This window comes from Planococcus citri, chromosome 5 (assembly GCF_950023065.1).
Source record: "Planococcus citri chromosome 5, ihPlaCitr1.1, whole genome shotgun sequence".
NCBI classification, from domain to species: Eukaryota; Metazoa; Arthropoda; class Insecta; order Hemiptera; family Pseudococcidae; genus Planococcus; species Planococcus citri.
Genome location: NC_088681.1, coordinates 22,199,763 through 22,215,356, shown reverse-complemented (window position 1 = coordinate 22,215,356; position 15,594 = coordinate 22,199,763). Strand labels below are relative to the sequence as shown.

General features: G+C 34.0%; 2 protein-coding genes across 3 annotated transcripts in view; both read right to left on the bottom strand.

Moving 5' to 3' along the window:
• LOC135849189 (uncharacterized) overlaps positions 1 to 15,594 on the bottom strand; it is a 373,560-nt gene that overhangs the window by 36,928 nt on the left and 321,038 nt on the right. For both annotated transcript variants that reach the window (XM_065369494.1, XM_065369495.1), the window contains one exon: positions 5,369 to 5,424. The gene's annotated coding sequence lies outside the window, so the exon portion shown is untranslated. The remainder of the gene's footprint in view (positions 1 to 5,368; positions 5,425 to 15,594) is intronic.
• Positions 11,609 to 12,644, bottom strand: LOC135848641 (uncharacterized). The gene is made up of 3 exons (XM_065368592.1): positions 12,227 to 12,644; positions 11,873 to 12,102; positions 11,609 to 11,809 (listed from the first exon to the last, which is right to left on the bottom strand). Exons 1-3 carry the CDS (start codon positions 12,334 to 12,336, stop codon positions 11,745 to 11,747), a joined length of 405 nt encoding a protein of 134 aa, XP_065224664.1. The 5' UTR covers positions 12,337 to 12,644; the 3' UTR covers positions 11,609 to 11,744.

Genomic DNA, 15,594 nt, shown 5'->3' with positions numbered 1-15,594 from the left:
GCATGTCTTTGGCAAATCTTTCTTTGCCACGTCTTAAATGGTGTTCTAAACCATCTCCTATCCAAAAATATCTCTCAAATATTGACGGTTTGGGTTGGTGTTTGCTAGGAGATTCCCCATTTTCACCTAGCATTATTTGTTTCCCGTAGTTTGGGTAACTTTTGTTTCGGCTTGAGTAGTATGTACTGTTTTTAGCGGTATTTTTACTTCTGTCGTTTGGGTTTGGGTAGTTCCCTGTTGTGTTTGTGAATACGGCATATTTATTACTCCTGGTGTAGGTTGCATTGTAGCGCCTACATTGTTAACAGGTAATGTTTGCGTATTTTGACCATTATTGGAAATTTCAGTAACCGTAGCTCCTCCTCCTTGTGTACCTTGGGTTGCGACGTTCGCATCTGTAGGCATTTGTTGAAAATATGGGTAGCCATAATTTGGCATTTGTGGCGGGTATTGTATTTCGTCCCAAGTTTGATCGTGATTTAAATCAGAGTATGGATCAAAATTTGGATCGACCATTTGTCCAAAATTCGGGTAACTGGGGTAAAACGGATTTCCATAACAATCATATGAAATTTGGTTCAATGGTAGAGCAATTGCGTTGTTATTTTTATTTTTATTTTCAGCATCAGTATTGATTTCGGTAATCGTCGGACCTTGTTGGATTGCGTTTTGACGTGATTGTCTATTTTGATTATTGTATCTAGGTTGTCCATTTCTATTATAGTTTCTGGGTGGTCTATTCATTGCTACGCCATGTGGGTATGATCCATCATATGTTAATCTATACCCCTGAGGGGTATTGTAAAAATTTTGACCTTGTTGTAAGTATCGCGGAGGTGGATATTGGAGGTTTTGCGGCGGTGGAAAACGCATCGCACCGGCAAACATACTCATCATATTCATAAATGCCATTGCGTCGGGTGTGGGTGGGGTTACATTTGTCATGTGTTTGTCCACTTTGAACCTACGACGTTGTGTTAAATCGATATCTTCTTCGCTTAATTTGCGTATTTTTTCTATAAATTGTTCTATTGTCTGACCGGGTTCTTTCAACCTTTCTTGAAAAACTAATGGCACTTTTTGAATCATTGTTTTAATCACCTGTTCGGGTGATTTGGTCTCTACGTGGCTTAACGCGTATGTTAGTCTAATCATTTGGCCAGTAATGTCCTGGAAGCTACTGCCCCTTTCCGCTTTGTCGCATAATTCGATCATATCATTTTGGGCTCTATCATTCCAGTAGAATCGTAGGAAACATTCTTTTGTTTCTTCGTAGGTGTCTTCTGGTCTTAAATTGTTTACCCATGAATCTTTGTCCGATGTTTCGACTAATGAACAAAATAGTTCGGCTTTAAAATCATCATTAATGCTCGTATTACGAGTGTGACGTTCAAAACGTCTGATGAATTCATGTGGAAACAGCCTATTATGGTCATAAAATCGAATATTTGATTTTGATAGGAAGACTAAATCTAATTTTGTGCCCCTGTGGCCTCCACGACAGGGGGTTTGACGTTTGAAATCTTCTTTTAATTTTGTCAATTCTTTGATAGTTTGTTTGCTTATTTCAGCTTCCTCAAGAACGGTGTTAGCTAAATTTTCTCTAGCCTCATCTACGTCTTGTACCTCTTGAGCGAGATTATATAAATCTGTACGTATGTTTCTTATGGTTTCTTTTGTTTCATCTTTATACTTATTATTCTTTTCCACGTAGTCATTTGCCCAACCTTCTAATTCATCTGCTCGTTTTTCGTAATTTCTCGCTCTTTCGTGTGCTTTTCTAGCACATGCAGCTGTTGATTCTTGTAATTTAGAAAGTTGTTCGGTTTTTGTTTTTAAATCTGTAATTTGATTTTGTTGCGCAATTTGTGTTTCTACTACTTTCTTCATCTTTCGACCTTCTAGTACCCAGGTCATTTTTAGTTTTTTTGCTAATAGATCAGAGTTGACTTCTTCGTCAGGGTTGAATGATAAGTCTTCTTGTGTAATTTCATTTTCATCGATATTATCGTCACGAGTCATTTCGGCTGTTTTAGGAGTATTAATATCGTCTTGATAATTTTTTACTTGAGCTGTAGGTATTTTGTTTGGTTTTTCTTTTATTGGTTTATTTTGATAACGATTTTGTAGTGCTTTTTCGTTTAGGTTTTTCCTTTCTTTATTTCGAAGATGATACATATATTTGTTACTAAAATTACAGCGATACAAAATGGTATAAAAAATGTTATAATATTAACAACTTAATCCACGAGGTACAGGTAGTAAAAAGTGCGCGAAATTTGGCGCGAATATTCGTAGGTCTGTTCGTAGTAGAACAATCAGGCGACGAGTTCGTTGCGCGGCGGCTGCGGCTACGGCACAACGGTCGGTGCAAAAACGTCGGGTGGGTGGGTGCGGCGTGGGTGCAGCAGAAACCGTTACCACGTTTTCACCAAATTTGGATTTTGGTGCTTCTGGAAAAATACACGATGCTTTTATTTTAAAGAATGTATTTGTACAGTAGCACTAAAATATTTTATTGGTGATATTATTCACCGTATAGGATAGGTATACAGTACCTAATACACAAGCGCGCAGACGAAAAGTTGAACTTTTCGTGACACTTAACAACTTGCAAGTTAAGGAATTGGGTGCCAATGTTATAGAGAGCCGTTACGATACCCTGAAGGTATCAATTGAGTAGATATAAGTCCAAGCCCGAAGGGCACTTACCCCAGTGATTAGATATAATTTCACGTACGACACAATAACAGTAAAAGCACGCTCGAGTATAACTTATATTAATGCCTTATCGGCAATATCGATTACACACAATAAAGAAAATATATAAAAGAATGCACAAATAATAAATGAGGAAAATACCTCTTAACCACTTATAAAATAATAGACTAAAACTAAGACACATTCAAACTTCGGAGGATCCGCGAGTATGATAAAAAAGAACACATAAAAAACTGACCGCCTGAATATTACTGAAAACAGACTGCCACGATGCCAGCGTCGCTCGTAGGCTCATAGCCGCGACCGACGCTCTTAATCAGTGTTACCCGAATTAGGGTACATCAAACTACTCTAATGCGAGTCACCCTTAGGCATATTTCCCTCCTTACATTCTAAAGCAAATTTTAAAAAAACAGCTCCGTACTCGCCGAGATATAACCTTTCTAAACAACATATCCAAAAATGAGCCAGATCCATTCGCCCGTTTTTGCGTAATTTGGAAAATAGAATTCGTCATATTTTACCTACTCATTTACCTACTAAACTACACCCTTAATAAATTTTCATTTCAACGCACTATGTTGACGAAACATCTCACCAACGTTCATCTGTGCAATCAAATAATTAATTCAATGAACTAGGTACCTACAACATTAGGTACATAAATTTTACAATGAAAAGCTTCAACAATAATAAAAATTTATAGCTATCACCAAGTGCCAAAGTAGGTATTTAATTAGGTAATTAATGAAGCAAAGAAAAAACAAACCATGACATCATGAAAAAGCAATTGTTGTAATGAAATAAAGGAAAGCCAATTTGGAAAAATTACAGTACCTAGTTCAATAGTCATACTGTGATGGACCATCAGTGAGTGATCATTCGCAAAATTCAAATTGGAATTCATCACACGATCATGATGGTAATGAAACTGAAAGTGATCAGTACATTTTTGATGTTAATTATCCTATTTCTTTCTTTGTTCATCGGGTCTAACTGAAAAGGAATTCGACGATTTCAAAGGGTAAGATACATAACAATTCTTTTAAAGCTGCCACGTCTTCAATCAAGTGCTAATAATCCTTAATCAAGCCAGCAGGCAAAATAAAAATTATTTTTGCCAAGCTCAAAAACGACCACGATTTTTAGTTTATCGCCACAAAGCACGAGTTAATTTTCAGCTAAAAAATTGAAACTCATGTTCGCATATCTAAATTTTAAAGTTTTACATCGAATGTGAAAATGACAATTTTTCTGATGATTGTCTCATCCAGCATTTTAGCTTCACTTTTTACAGTCAAACTTTTCATTCCAAATTTTTATAAGGTAGGTACTTAACAAATAAAATACCATTGCAAACTACGTCTTAATCTCTGTGAATTTTTTTTTCAGGGAAGACCCTACAAGATATTGCGACAGTAAACAAAAATTGAAAACATGGTGCAATAGCATAGGTGGAAAAACTGGAACCACAGCCTCAGGCGAACCATTTTTAGATGGATTTCCATACTGCACGCAAGCAAATATAAATTTATCAACAGAATGTGGCGGAGGCGTAACAAAACAATTCACAGTAGTCAATTGTGCATGGAAATATCATTACTATTACTGTCTTGGTAAGGGTCAAGCCGATGGCCATGTCATGAGTTACCAGTGTCAGAAGGAAACAAAAACGTGTGTACCTGGTAATGATGTGCCATATTCGTAAATTATGTAATAGTGTACTGAAAACCGCAACTAAAGATTAAATGCTTGCAAATGCTTCTCAAAGTAACATAAAATTTTAGTCAACACTCGAATCGAATTCAATATTAAAATAAGATTGAATAACATAATATAAATTATGGGAAGATATTTTTCAAATAAAAAGCTTCAGATTTCAAGGGTGATGCAATATTTACTTGTTTATCGCACCTTCTGTGAGGTTGTATCTAGAAAAAAACAAACTAATTCTGACATTTTTGCATTTGAAAACGGTTCTCTAAGTACCTACGTTACTTTTAAAGAAACACTTGGTTGAGAGAGTGTCCAATCAGCCTCCCTGAGGTTACACATTTTCAAGTCTATTTTCGGTCATTTTAGAGCAATTTGAAATCTCTGGAAAGAATCGAAAATTGGCTTCAGAACATACTGAAACCACTTCCAATCGACTCAGCATATTAAAAATGGGGTAGATACTAAGTAAATTTCATTTCAACTCAATTGAGTAAAATGTTGTGGAGATAGTTCACTTTTCAAAAATCTGCTCGGGTGCTCCGGAGGTACCACTCAAAATGGTTCGAAACCAATTCCAATTGATTTGGAGGGTCGATGAGAACAGGACACACGCCAAATTTCATCTCTCTTCGTCTATTTGGTAAAATTATAATTTTTTTTCCTATTTTTGACCCGAGTTTGATTTTTTTTTAATTCATTAGAAATCAACATCGTTTGTGAACTCAAAAATTTGACCTACTGTTTCCAAAATTCGTATTCGGAAATTCAGATCACCTAGATTCAAACATCATGGACAATAATTATTTCAGCTGATTTTCTAATTCTGTAATTTTAGAAATTTTTTTTGATTTGCTATTAAAAATAAAAGGACACAGGTGTAGAAGTGACTTATGTAACTTTTCTTATAAGGATTATAAAATTATGTACTTACTTATTCACATACGCGAGTTCATACTTCATCATTTTTGGAAGGAAATTTGTACTCGCCTGAAACAAGGAAAAATTAGGGTGGATTAATTAGTTATAAAATTATAGGTAGATCAATCAACAAATATAATATGCAATAATAATGGTTGAAAGCCAAAGTAAAAATTCTGACAATATCGACGTTTAAGTAATACACAGCCAGAAATGAATATTCGCAAAGAAGATATCATTAAAAATTGTAAAATTGATCGTGAAAATCACTTAAAAATATCAAAAATTAATGGATCATCAGAATGCTACCAAAATTTGAAAAAGCGTCTCATTTGGGTAAAATTTTGCACAGACTGCTCGAGTGCTTAAGATTATTGAAAAATACAGAGAATTAATGGGAAATTCTCAAAATTGAATGATGAGTTAACTGGTTTTTAACCATTAACCTTAACCGCAAATCAACCGAAATTTTCTTTAGAAAAAAACTGGTTAGAAATCAAAAAAAATTGAAATGTGCTGTTTTTTCATTTCTTTTTATCTGTGGTTTTTTGTTTTTTTTTTCAATGTGATTTGTAGTGATTTGAAATTTTAATCAAAAAAGTGATCAAAAGATGAAATTAGAAAAAAAAGTTAATAAGTATAGAAAGTTCAAAAAATTTGAAACTGTACTTGCGTCAAATACTCATTGGTCATTAAACTATCAAGGCTCAATCTTAAATGATATTTTAATGATACTTACTTGAATGATAATACTTAGGGAATTGTTTCTTGAAAAAATTGTTAAATTATGAATTTAAATGTTACCAGTTTTTCAATTTTTAAATTTCAAAATTTTAAACTCAGAGAAAAGTTTTAAAAATTTTCAAATTTTTCAGGTTGGTGAACCCAGGACATAGAAGAAGAATGGAAAAATATCAAATCCATTGTGACAAAAGCAGCAAAAGAAAGCTTAGGAATGGTTCCTTGCAGAATTGGAGCAAAGCGAATAAAGAATTGGGACAACGAAATCCAAGAACTCGTACAAAAGAAAAGACAGGCATTCAGAAAATTCATGAGCACAAAAAGCGAGGTTGATGGTGAAGAATATCGAAAACAGTCGGCAAAAGTCAAGAGAAAGTCCAGGAAATTACAGAGAGAGAGCTGGGAAAATTTCATCACATTCCTGGAGCATGACACATACAAGTTACGGCCAAAGGTGTACAAGATCATAAGAAGAATTGACACAAATTTTAACGAAAGAGTGGGTTTGCCAAAGATTAAAATCAATGATGCAAAGGAATATTTTGAAGAACTCTGGAGTGATGAAAATGCACAAGATACAAAGATAGAAGATGAAATTGGAGAAACAGAAGACAGAATTTCAATTAAAGAGCTTCAAGAAGCTTTGAGAACAGCAAAAAATGCAAAAGCTCCAGGAGAAGATGGCATACCAACAGAATTGTACAACTATGCAAGTGGCGAATTTAAAAGAAGACTTCTGGAATTCCTTAATAGGATGTACCAAGAAGAAAGGGTACCTGAAGATTTCAAAACAGCAATTGTAATACCACTGTTCAAGAAAGGCGATATGTCAAACCTGAAAAACTACCGAGGAATAAGTCTACTAAACACCTGCTACAAGATATATGTGAAAATACTGGCAAAACGACTGGCAGAGCATGCAGAAGAAAAGCTGTCAGAAAGTCAAAACGGATTTAGAAAAGGAAGATCATGCACTGATGCAAGTTATACAGTAAAACTACTGATGGAAAAACGGATCGAATACAACCTAGAAACACACATGTGCTTTATAGACCTGGAAAAAGCATATGATAGGGTTAATAGAAAAAAACTGTTTGAAGTCCTAAAAGATGAAGAGATAACATATAAAATGCGAAAGGTGATAAACAGCATATACTGTATAAGAACACTAGAATAAGAGTACGAATTGGAAATAAACTCTCAGAACAAGCAGAAATAAACAGAGGAGTTCGCCAGGGATGCCCACTGTCTTGTGTTTTATTCAACATGTACATGGATCACATGGTAAAAGAATGGCAGAAAATGAAGCCAAAAGGAATCAAGACAGACAGGAGGCAAGAAATATCAACAGTATTATTCTCAGATGATCAAGCAGTACTAGCCGAAACAGAAAATGACCTACAGAGATCAATGTATAATTTAACAAAGACATCAGAAAAGTATGATATGAGAATATCTTCAGAGAAAACAAAAACAATGGCCTTCAAAGGAAAGGAGCCAGTAAGAAGCAAGATTGTAATAAATGGAAAAATCATTGAACAGGTCAACAATTTCAAATACCTGGGAAACACAATATCATACTAGGGAGAAGTAGATGTTGGTGGAAAGATTGCAAAGTTCCTGAGAGTCACAGGACTGATAAATAGGACCCTGAGAAGCAGTAAGGTGCGAAAAGAAACAAGATTGAAGGTGTACAATACCCTAGCAATACCAATGATGACGTATGGAAGCGAGGTATGGGCACTGAAGAAATCTGATAAAAGAAGAATAACGGCAGCAGAGATGAAGTTCATGAGGAGAACGGCAGGGGTGACTCTCAGAGACAGAGTCCCATCCGAGAAAATAACAGCAGATCTCGGAGTGAAGCCAGTCATGAAGAAGATAAAACAGTATAGGAAAGATTGGAGAAATCATGTCAAAAGGATGGAGGAAACAAGATCACCAAAACAGGTCCTCCAATATACACCAACGGGGAAGAGAAGCAGAGGGAGACCAAGGAGGAAACTCACGGATACCTCAGGCTCATCCTCAACCGGTTCCACACCGCAGCAGACAGGCCAATAGGCCTACCGCTTATAAGTAGGGCAACCCAATATATTTTTTTGAATGTTTTTTTGTTGCACTCAGATTACAATTGTAAGTTGTAACAAAATCATTTTACGTTTCAGAAAATTGCCTTTCATTTAAGACCTACTTCATTTCAAATATTTTCGAATATTTTGCCTTAAAATGAATATTTTCACATATTTGATTGCTATTTGAATATTTTTGGCTAAAATTACCACATATTTCGCAATTTATCGAATATTTTTGAATATTTTGGAAATTTTTGCATTTTGAGAATCGCAACACAGGAAACATCATTTTCACAGAATGTTGAAGATGAAAAAAATGGCTCTTTTTAATGATTATGATATTGATGATTGATGAAATGATGATGAAGATTGAATTTTAAATTAAGCTTCGATTTTTCTTCTTTTTTTGACAATCAAAATAGAATTTTAATTCAACAATTTTGTTCCATTTTGGGAAATTGCGAATAGTGCATGTGATTTAGGAAACAAAACCCAACGATGTAGCCATTTTTGTGATGTGCTTGTAAAGGCGAGTGAAACGATACCAAATTTGATTTCAAATATTTTCGAATATTTTTGGAGTAATCAAATATTTTTGTCGAATATTTCACCTCAAAAAATCAAATATATATTGAATATTTTACCTTGAATGAGAGCATATTTTGGGTTGCCCTACTTATAAGGAAACGACGACGACGACGTGAAAATTGCACGTATAAAATTACAGGTATACAATTGAACGTATACAATTGAACGTGTGTGATAATTGCACGCATGTGAATATAGAACATTTACAGCGTTCAATTATTACATTCAACTATCTGCTTTCATTCATTCAAAATAATCATAATAAACAGCTGCGGTTTAAAGCATCAAATTTTGAAGCAAAAAATAACGTACTTCTTATAAGTAACATAACTCATCGTACAAAAAAACATAATTTTTATGCCTCTCGAAGTGAATTTTTTAAACACAAAAATCGTACAAATTTTGCATTAAATTTTTGTACATTTTTTAAAAATTTGTTATGTTGTAAAAAGTTTTTTTTTCGCACAATTTCATTACATTCAGCTAAGAACCTTACCTTGAAGGTAAAAATAAAATTGAAAATTATAATATTGTAGTGGGTAGGATTGCGCCTACAACGTTCCTCTAGGAAACAAGTTGAGCTTTGCTTGATGCGCACACAGCTGGTCCATGGGACGCAGCGGAGTGGCTTGAAGCTGACAACTGCTGAGCTTATTCTAGTCGCTAGTTAGTAGATATATTTTCCATAGCTGAGGTATATTCATGTGCTGAAGTGTTAGCTTATTGTATGGTGTTTAGCTTGTGGTTGGCTAAATTCCACTAAGGGCCAGTAGCACAATGCAGGTTTAAACCAGAGTTGTAGGTTAACTTTGGTTGAACTAAAATGCAGTTTAGCACAATGGATGATTGAACTGTTTTTACAGTTTAAACCAGGTTTTATTTAACTCGACAATTTTTGGAGGTTAACTGATTAACAAATTGGTGCATGTTCATTGGTTGTTTCAAGTTGTGTGATTACTGATTATTTTGCAAATGGTAACAAATAACTTCAAATAATACCAACTTTTGACAAAGACAAAGTATAATTACTCGTTCTTACATTGAATGACAAAAAACAAGAATAATATTGTTGAATGTAAAATCTCGAATCACATCACCTTCATACTGAAAAATTTGATGACTATTGTTCAAAATTGGGCATTTTACCTCAAACAAATTAATTTTTCTGCATGAAAAAAATTAAATCTCGTCAACTATTTTGTTCAAGAATATTTATTTTTTTAAATTAATTCAAAAATTAGAACTTTGTTTCCAATTGTAAGATATTTCTAATCATTAAAAATGTGTAATCAAAAATCACTCCAAAACATTGATATCAGTGATATCACGGACATAACCGCAACAATAATCGTGACAAAATTTGGTTGAATGACGCGTTAATCTACACCTGAACCATTGTTTGTGCAATGCTACAGAAGTTGAACCTGGTTCAAGATTTAAACTAAGTTCAGCTAAACCAAAATTTAAACCTGCATTGTGCTACTGGCTCTAAGGTAACTTGTACTTACTTCTTAATGAAACTAGACTGTTAGTATGTATTTTGTGTTCAACTCTTTTACAAACTTTAATTGATATTATAACTTTTGCCACGTTAGACTGGTGTTATTATATTCATTTATTAAGCTTCGCTTCTCTGCAGCTCGTAACCCACTGACAGCCAGTGTTATGTGCATGCCTTATTTTACTTTGAATACACAGTGCAAGACTTTTCTCTAAGACAGTTGAGCATTTTATGTGTTATACAATATCAAAATTATATTTTCGACATCCGTTTGCCTGAAAAAAATCTTAGATGTTTAAAGACATTGGAAAAGCGAAAAATTTGAATGTAAAATTTTGCCTCGCCCACCCCCTTCTCCTCTTAAAAAATTCCAAAAATTTTTAAATCGTCCTGATGCTATAAGTCCTGTTTCAAGTCTTGATTTTTTTGTTTTGAAATTTTGTTGCAGACACTGAAAAAAAAGAAGGAAAACTTTACGGGTGTAATAATCTTGTATGTACATAATATTATAAACACCCAAAAAAAAATATTTAAGAGTACCTAACAGATTGTAATTTAAATTCGTCAATTATAACGAAGTGTTCTAGTTAATTGTGCATTCTTATTTCCTCGCGAATTAACATAAAATTACTTCGACGATCTGTTTATAATAATATATATTGGTTTGGTTTCATACGCTGAACTAGCAGCGGGTAAGTAGGTAAAGAATAACTGAATAAGAGTGCAAGAAATATCCCTTAAGGAGTATTTCTAATACCAATTAGGGATAATATTCTCATCTGCCTTCCCTAACGAAACTGCACCAGTATATCATCTATAACAATACATAACAGAATTTTTTGTTAAAATAATTCACTTTTGTTTCAACCAAATTTTCAGAAAGCTCTCCACTCGACCCCCCACCCACACACACACAAAAAAAATCAACAAAATCAAATTTTTCGCAGGAAAATTTTCAAAAAAATTAGAATAGGAAGAAAACTTGTATATACCTATACTTGAAGTACCTATTTTGAACTTTCAATAAAAATTATTTTTAAAAAAATACAAAACAAATGAACGCAATAGTAAATTTTTTTCATCATCTTTTTGACCAAATTCACTACTTTTTCACTATTTTCACTACCCATTTTTAAAAGCACTACTATTCAACTATACGAACACGAACTAATCGTAAGAATACGAAATAACCGTTGAGCGGTTTCTGCGCCAGGAGCATAAGATAAATGAGAACAATTGAGAGTAATCAGCTGGTCGAACTGTATAAATTCTGGAGCATCGCTCCAAGAAATATTGATGTCATGATTTTTTTTTTTTTTGGATCGACAAATTAAAAAATTAACAGAGATCAATAATCATTCAATTTCATTATCAATAGTTACACACATATGAGTTCCAACTAAAATGAATTAGGTACATAAATGGTTTCTCCACCACACGAATCATGATTATGAGTAGGAACCCAATCGTATGCAAGCAAAAAATTATCCAGTTGGATTGCAGTCTTTTGGTATTTCAACCTGCACATCCTTATGAGGCACAGTATCGCCTATAAGATAATCAGAATAAACCATCACATGATTTTCAGCTTGACCCTTGCCATACACGATACCTGTTCCGGCTATTGCTACTGCAGAAGGCCATAAACACAAGGGAAGAGTGAGTTCCTTCGTAACGACGCCACCGTCATTATCATATAAAATGACGTTATTAAACTTCTCACATCTTGGATAGCCGGAGGAAAAAGCTTGATTGCCATTTATTAATCCTAATTGATGGCCAAGCGCATAACATATATTTTCCAAACATTTAGGATTTTTGCAGAGTTTTGTAGGATCAAACCTGTAGGAAAATTGTAAAAATCGATTAACTTTTCATTACCTACTTAACGTAAAGTATCGGGTTACTATGTAAAAACTATTATTTTGAAAAGCATTTTCTAGTGTGCTTAGGTAGGCTTTCTTACCCTTTAAAAGCAGCAAATTGATCTACAGTTATTTGTAGATCGCCCAATACACCCAGGAAAAGATGAGCCGACATCAAACATACGTTGATAATTTTCATTTTCACTGTCATTTTAAACACGATTTTCACAGAAATCAGTTTCAAGTAATCGCCGTATCCTGTTCACGTTTACGTATGATTTTTACAACGATAATACTCTGCTTTTATTTCACGATAATACAATTATTTTTCTGTCGTATAATCTCACATTTGCGTATTTTTTTTCAAACTGAAAGGTAAAGCATATGACAATAACAGTATTTTTTTCATAATTGCTACAGCTGCCACATAATTCACGAAAAATATGTCGCAAAAAAAAGAATTAATTCCCCATTAAACAATTTCCAAGGCTATAAGCATCGATGCAACTGTCCCAACCACGAAGAAAAATCATCTATTGCTGCGTAAAAGCAAATAAGAGTAGGTATAGGCTACACATCTGAGCAATCAAATGAGTGCGCACATGTATGATTTCATACATACGAGTACAATTTTAGGTGAATTATATGATAGCTTGTGCTGTTAAAACAACAAATGACCGAACCCGTATGATTTCGTTTCCAATTTTTTGAAAAAAACAACCGTAGAATATGATGGAAAAACTATAGTAAAAGTCACACGCCAACAGAGTATGAGCAATCATTCGTAACTCATTTGATTTTATTGCACACGTTCAAGATGACAGTGAAAGGAAAAATAACTCGTAGAAATGAGAATAGCGACAAAACACGAATTTCAAGGTGAAACTAAGAAGCATTCCTCGCTTTTAAACTCAAGTTTAGATGCTTCGTGAAAATTGATTAACCTTGGTGATTTTTGTTTCTTCTAGGGCGGATCCTACTCAACATTGCGGAGATCCTGACGGCATGAAACACGAATGCAACAAGATTTTGAAGTGCTGTTTTTGGAAAAAAATGTTGTCTCACATTTTGAGCTCCTGAGAAATAACCGTGAGGAATTTCGTCAAGAGCCCAAGTAATATGAAATCTCGGATTCCTTCTGGTCAATAATCACTAATCACCTTTGGGTGTGATTTATCGGCACGGCAGAAAAAGGCGTTTTAACGACGAAAAAAGGGCATTTTAACGACAGAAAAAGGCATTGCACTGGAAAAGAATTATTTCACGACGAAAAAAGTTTTTGAACGACAGTAAATGAATGTCAACGACGATATAAGGTATTGCCCGACAGAATAATTTAATGCACGTCTGTATAATACATTTAACGACAAATCATGCACGGCAAAGAAATGAAATAGTGAACGACATAAAAAATACAAATTGCACATCCAAAAATTGATAAAAAACACGACATTTAAAAAAAAACACAGTTTATCTAGTACGTATCATTGTACAAGTAGTGCTTTTTTGACTTTTGAGGATCTGCCTCTCTTCCACTTCTGTCCCAAAGGAATTGTCTTCCCTTCGGCAGGAACTTCAATGAGCTTGAGACGAATGTGCATAGGTACCTAAAGTATGCTTGCACAGTTCTGATTTAGTATTGTAGGGGCAGGAACAAATTGACGTAATACGCTTTTCTTTGCTCGACTTATGCGGATCACCAGGCAGCAAACCCAAATAAAAAATTGGAACATCTCCAAACGAATTAAAGTCTGAGCTGAACTGAGCAAGAGGCAGGAGACAGTTCACCTTCTTCCAGAGTGATTTTGAAGTTGAAAAATTGTTTAACATGAGAAAACTTTCAGTATTTAATTGAAGAAAGAGAAAATAGTGTTTTTAATTGAGGTTTACTACTCAAAATATATGAGTTTTTTGACCTTGCTCAGCAATTAGTTCAGCCATATGAAATCAAGAAACTCAAAAATGAACTTCTTGCATAATCACAAAATGAGTTATTTCTCTGAAAAAAAATTTTTCAGCAGGAAATAATTTATTTTGCCGGGCATTTTGTTTTTTTGGCGGGGAATAATTTATTTGGACGTGGATTACATTTCTTTTGTCGTTTGTATGAAATTGAATTGTCGTTCGTATCACTCAAGTTGTCGTGCTGGACTGTCGTTGAAAATTGTTAAGAATTGTCGTTAGAATGCCTTATTTTGTCGTTCCAATGTCCTGTCGTTCGAATCACTTCTTCTGTCGTGCCAATATATATTCCCCATCACCTTTTCATGAAAAGCTGATACTTTTTTCTCACAGCCAGTTGAAGTAGAAATGGCATAGTGGGGATGTTTTGGACATTTCTATAAATTCGTGTTAATTTGTCATGTTTTGGGTGTAAGAATGCCTCAGTTTTATCCGACAAATCCAGAAAAGACTTCTAATGAGTCTGGAATGATAAAATGCTAATCAAGAACGTTTGAAGTTGCATCCTGAAAATACGTAGGTTTGAGCAGGCCAGCATTGGCTGAAAAATATGGCATAAGAATGTCAACTCTTCAATATTGCCTCACTAATATTAAAAACAATGCAAGTCGACTGAAATTGTGGACAGTGGTACTGCCAATTGATTCCTAATGGATTAAAATTTGGGATTTCTAAAAATTAGCCTTAAAAAAAAACGCCATTTCTCAGCATGTCCAAAACATCCACCTATCGTGTCCAAAACATCCCACTACTGTCCAACACATCCACCTAAAGTGGTGTGTTTTTTTTTCAAGTCCAATGGTTTGTTCAATTTGCAACTTAAAAGGTTTTCTAGTAAGTCAAAATGTGCGCATTGAGATCCTCTTTCAAATGACATCAATCACAGCTTTCTAGGTGTTTCCTATCGCTCGCAATTTCAAATCAAAGAAAAATACATAATATCCTTGTACTTGCAGATGTATCTTTAATCATGTAACTAATTTTAGTTTATTATTTCTAATTTATTATTGATAATAAAATTGGGTATCTGATCTTCAATCATTCATAACTTATTTAGGTACGTAATTAATAACATAACGATTAAACCAACCCCAAAAAAAAGGTAATCATTTTGCTATTAGAATGGAAATTGGAATAGATACTGAAGATAGGCAATTTCATTCCTAAATGTTATGACTGGGAGGGGGAGGGGACCAAAGCAATAACTTTCAGGTTGGTTTCAAAATTCGAATAATAATTTTTACAATACCATTTTTTCGATCCATAAACTATAAAAGCCTCAGAAAATAATTTTTTAACAATAGTCTACCCAATATTTATTTTATCTAGTCCAAGTACAATATAGGTACCCAAATAAATGAGATATGGAGTAAACAATAAAATTGAGTTCGCGAAGCACATATTCATTGAATGTTAAATATTTTTAAAAATGTCTCAGGTACCTAATTACAGATATTGCAACCTTACTAATTGACAATTTAATTAGGTTGTGGATGAATTGAAATGA

Coding starts and splice junctions, on each gene's coding strand:
- LOC135848641 (XM_065368592.1), bottom strand. CDS start 12,336: ATGACAGTGAAAATGAAAATTATCAACGTATGTTTGATGTCGGCTCAT. Junction 12,103..12,226: donor CAATTTGCTGCTTTTAAAGG/GTAAGAAAGCCT, acceptor ATTTTCCTACAG/GTTTGATCCTACAAAACTCT. Junction 11,810..11,872: donor AGTAGCAATAGCCGGAACAG/GTATCGTGTATG, acceptor ATTATCTTATAG/GCGATACTGTGCCTCATAAG.